The sequence below is a fragment of the Solea solea genome, chromosome 9 (genome assembly GCF_958295425.1).
Source record: "Solea solea chromosome 9, fSolSol10.1, whole genome shotgun sequence".
Classification (NCBI taxonomy): domain Eukaryota; kingdom Metazoa; phylum Chordata; class Actinopteri; order Pleuronectiformes; family Soleidae; genus Solea; species Solea solea.
The window spans coordinates 10,825,628-10,828,823 of record NC_081142.1 but is presented as its reverse complement, the minus strand read 5'-3'; the positions used below and the strand labels follow the sequence as shown (position 1 = coordinate 10,828,823).

The 3,196-nt window shown below is 37.0% G+C and overlaps 1 protein-coding gene across 1 annotated transcript in view; it reads left to right on the top strand.

Moving 5' to 3' along the window:
- LOC131465799 (carboxypeptidase N subunit 2) overlaps positions 1-1,510 on the top strand; it is a 2,493-nt gene extending 983 nt beyond the window's left edge. Inside the window, exons 2-3 of the mRNA XM_058638701.1 lie at positions 1-740; positions 806-1,510. The exon at positions 1-740 is cut by the window's left edge and continues 626 nt beyond it. Coding sequence (XP_058494684.1) covers positions 1-740; positions 806-1,215 — 1,150 coding nt within the window. The 3' untranslated portion in view covers positions 1,216-1,510. The remainder of the gene's footprint in view (positions 741-805) is intronic.
- Positions 1,511-3,196: the final 1,686 nt, after the last annotated feature.

Sequence of the window (3,196 nt, the reverse complement as noted above, 5' to 3'; positions counted from 1 at the left end):
CACCATTCCTGAAGACATGTTTAAGACATTACCAAACTTGAAGGAAATTGCCTTGCACAGCAACAAAATAGCAGAATTGTCTCCAAATTTATTTCCACATAAAGAAAAACTAAATAAGCTCACTTTGGAAAACAACCTCCTTACTGGTTTACCTCAAGGACTTTTTGTTGGTTTCCCTGTGCTCAAAACTCTGACCCTACAGAAGAATAAACTGAGAAACCTACCACCTGTGCTTTTTGGAGAAATGCCTAAACTGACAGACTTAAGTCTTAGTCAAAACAATCTCAGTTCACTTCCTAAAGGACTTTTCACTCCACTGAAGAAGGTCAGAAAGCTAGACCTGTCTAAAAACGACTTTGTCACCGTGTCTGCTGAGAACTTTGAAGGCCCAGAGAAGCTCATAGAGCTGAATCTACAGAACAACAAGATAACGTCACTGGATGCTGATGTGTTTGAAAAGCTAGAGTTCCTGGTCACACTTAAACTGGCTCACAATGAGCTCCAGGTGCTGCCCGAGGATATTTTTGAGCCCTTAACAAAACTGAAAAAACTTGACCTCAGTTACAACCCTTGGCACTGTGACTGTAATTTTGTTTCTTTTCACCTCTGGATAAAAGATAACCCTGACAAGATAGTTTCCCCGGTGGTCTGTGAGTATCCAGAAAGCTTAAAAGGCCACGAAATCCAATCCTTAACAGAAGATCAATTTATTTGCCCCACTTCTCCCCCCACGACTATACTCTCCTACCCTCTACCATCATAACAACAACCATTCCTACAACCACATCCACGACACTCCCAACGACAATTTCAACAACTCTCCCAACAACCATTTTAACAACCCTACCGAATACAACAACTACTATATCTACAACTACTATGACAACAGCTGCACCCACAACCACAGCGAAGCCTCCTCCACCAACCACCGCAGTGATCTTCACATGTCCAGTGGGACCAGTCACTCAGACGTCTCCTTACACAAATCAGCACAGAAGCAAAGCTCAACAGTGCAAGACTCACATGATGATCTACACTGCACTGCTGGTGGTGGAGATCATCTGCACAGTGGTGCTTGCTAAGTTCACCATGTCCCTTTACTGCCTGCTGCAGAGCAGAGAGAGGTTGTATCACAGAGTCAAACTCACCCACTTCTCCTACAGGAGAGAGGTCATCCTGAGGCCTCTGCATGAGGCCGAGACTCACAGACTTTAAACACAGCTGCACGTTATAGAAAATTCACTGGTTGCAACACTGATGTTAAATAACATCTGACAAAGCACCTTCTTAAACCTGCATTCATTTTTGTCCACCTGGGAGCAGAATGTCCACAAGAAATCTTTTGTACCAAATGAAATTCAAATTATGTAATTCTTAAGCTGAATCCAACTGCTTGTATTTGAACTCCAGTGTGTATTGTTTTTCTTTTTATTAAATTGCTGTTCTTTGTATTTGTAACCATATGCTATGGTCTTTATTTGGAGCTGAATAAAGAACAATATATTATAAACGTGTCACCTAATTAATGAAATATATCAATGTTCACAAAAATCCCTTTCATATTAAAAAATCAATTGATACCTGTGGATAACATCAGTTTTAAATATAGTAAATACAAGATTTTTTTGAAAGGTTAAACTACAAATTCATTTCATCATGCTGCCGATTAGATTACACCAACGTCTCATAAAAATAACAACAACTGTGGTGACGTGTGTTTGAACAGTCATCACTAAAACTCAGTTAGGGATTGTAATGGATCTACAAGACTTTCACAGAAACCAAGACAACTTAAGCAGGCCGTGAATATTCTGTAATGTCTCTATGATTAACATATGAATCCCTCAAGTAATATAGAGCTGTATGCCTGATAGTTGAAGGTTAAATACATTAATTACAGGTCTGTGTGTGTGTGTGTGTGTGTGTGTGCGTTTGTGCGTGTGTGTGTGTGTGTGGGTGTGTGTGTGTGTGTGTGAAAGAGATAATGAACTAAAAACGAACACCCATCTTCTTAGAAACTAAATAATTACCTTGGAGGTTATGTTTTTGTCTCAAAAAAAAAAGGTTCCGTTTTTAATGAATTTTTTGGGGGATGTTTGGTTGTGGCACATTGTGCTTTATTTAGTTATTTATTAAGTCATGTTTTCAAATAAAATAACAATAATTTGTATCAAACTAAGGTTAAAAGCACAGTAGGTAATTGTTGCTGATAGGGGTCTGTCTCTCAAGGGACTTGAAGGTCATATGTTTTTTTTTGTTTTTTTATTTATTTTTTTTAAATAAGAGGCATTTATGCAACAACATAATGTTGACTGCTGTAAAAACACCAACATCATATTTAACGTATTTGACAGGTAGGGGAAACCCATAAGGAGTTTAGTATGCATATAAAGCCATTATTAAATCACCATGTTATGATTTTTTTTTGTCTTTGTCATGAAGCAACTTTTGCTGTGACAGAACAGATGAAGGAACATGGATAATCTCTTCCACCAGAGGGCGCTCCAGTATCATGTATAACAGCAAACACAAATACCAAAAACCGAATGGCTTCATATTTAAAGAAATGGGATCCAAACTAGGATTACAGACCTAAAAACGTAAACATGCCTAGATGGAAGACTGTTTTGTGAAGGAAAACAATGTGATGGAGTTGTGCCAGAATGAAGACACCAACATAACTAAATCTTGAATTACACTTTAAAATACCATAAAACATGCAAATCAGTTGTCAGGTATAAAACAGTCTCATTCAAACACAATTTGTGAGGTATAAACTAAAGTCAGAAATCAAAATGTCATTAGTACAAAAATTTAAATAAATATTAAATAAATAGTTGACACATTTGACTGAATTAACAACCACTAAAATGAGATACTAAACAAAAATAATTAGGTAACACTAGATTTGTGAATAAGATAAAAACAAAATTCACTAACTAATAATTATCAGGATTAATTTTGGATGAAATAATCTTGATTTGTTTCAAAAATGTGTCCCAGATTTCTGTATAGATGCCCATCTTACCATTTATTTCTCAGTATGTCTCAGTATAAAATCTATTGACAGTGGTGTGTGTTGCCTTTAGCCTCTGAGTCTTTTTCCTACTTGAAACATATGAAGGAGATACACTTGGTCAGTTTTGCATCACCAACAATCCAAGCTTACTCACTCTCACAGGAGTCCAACACAGTC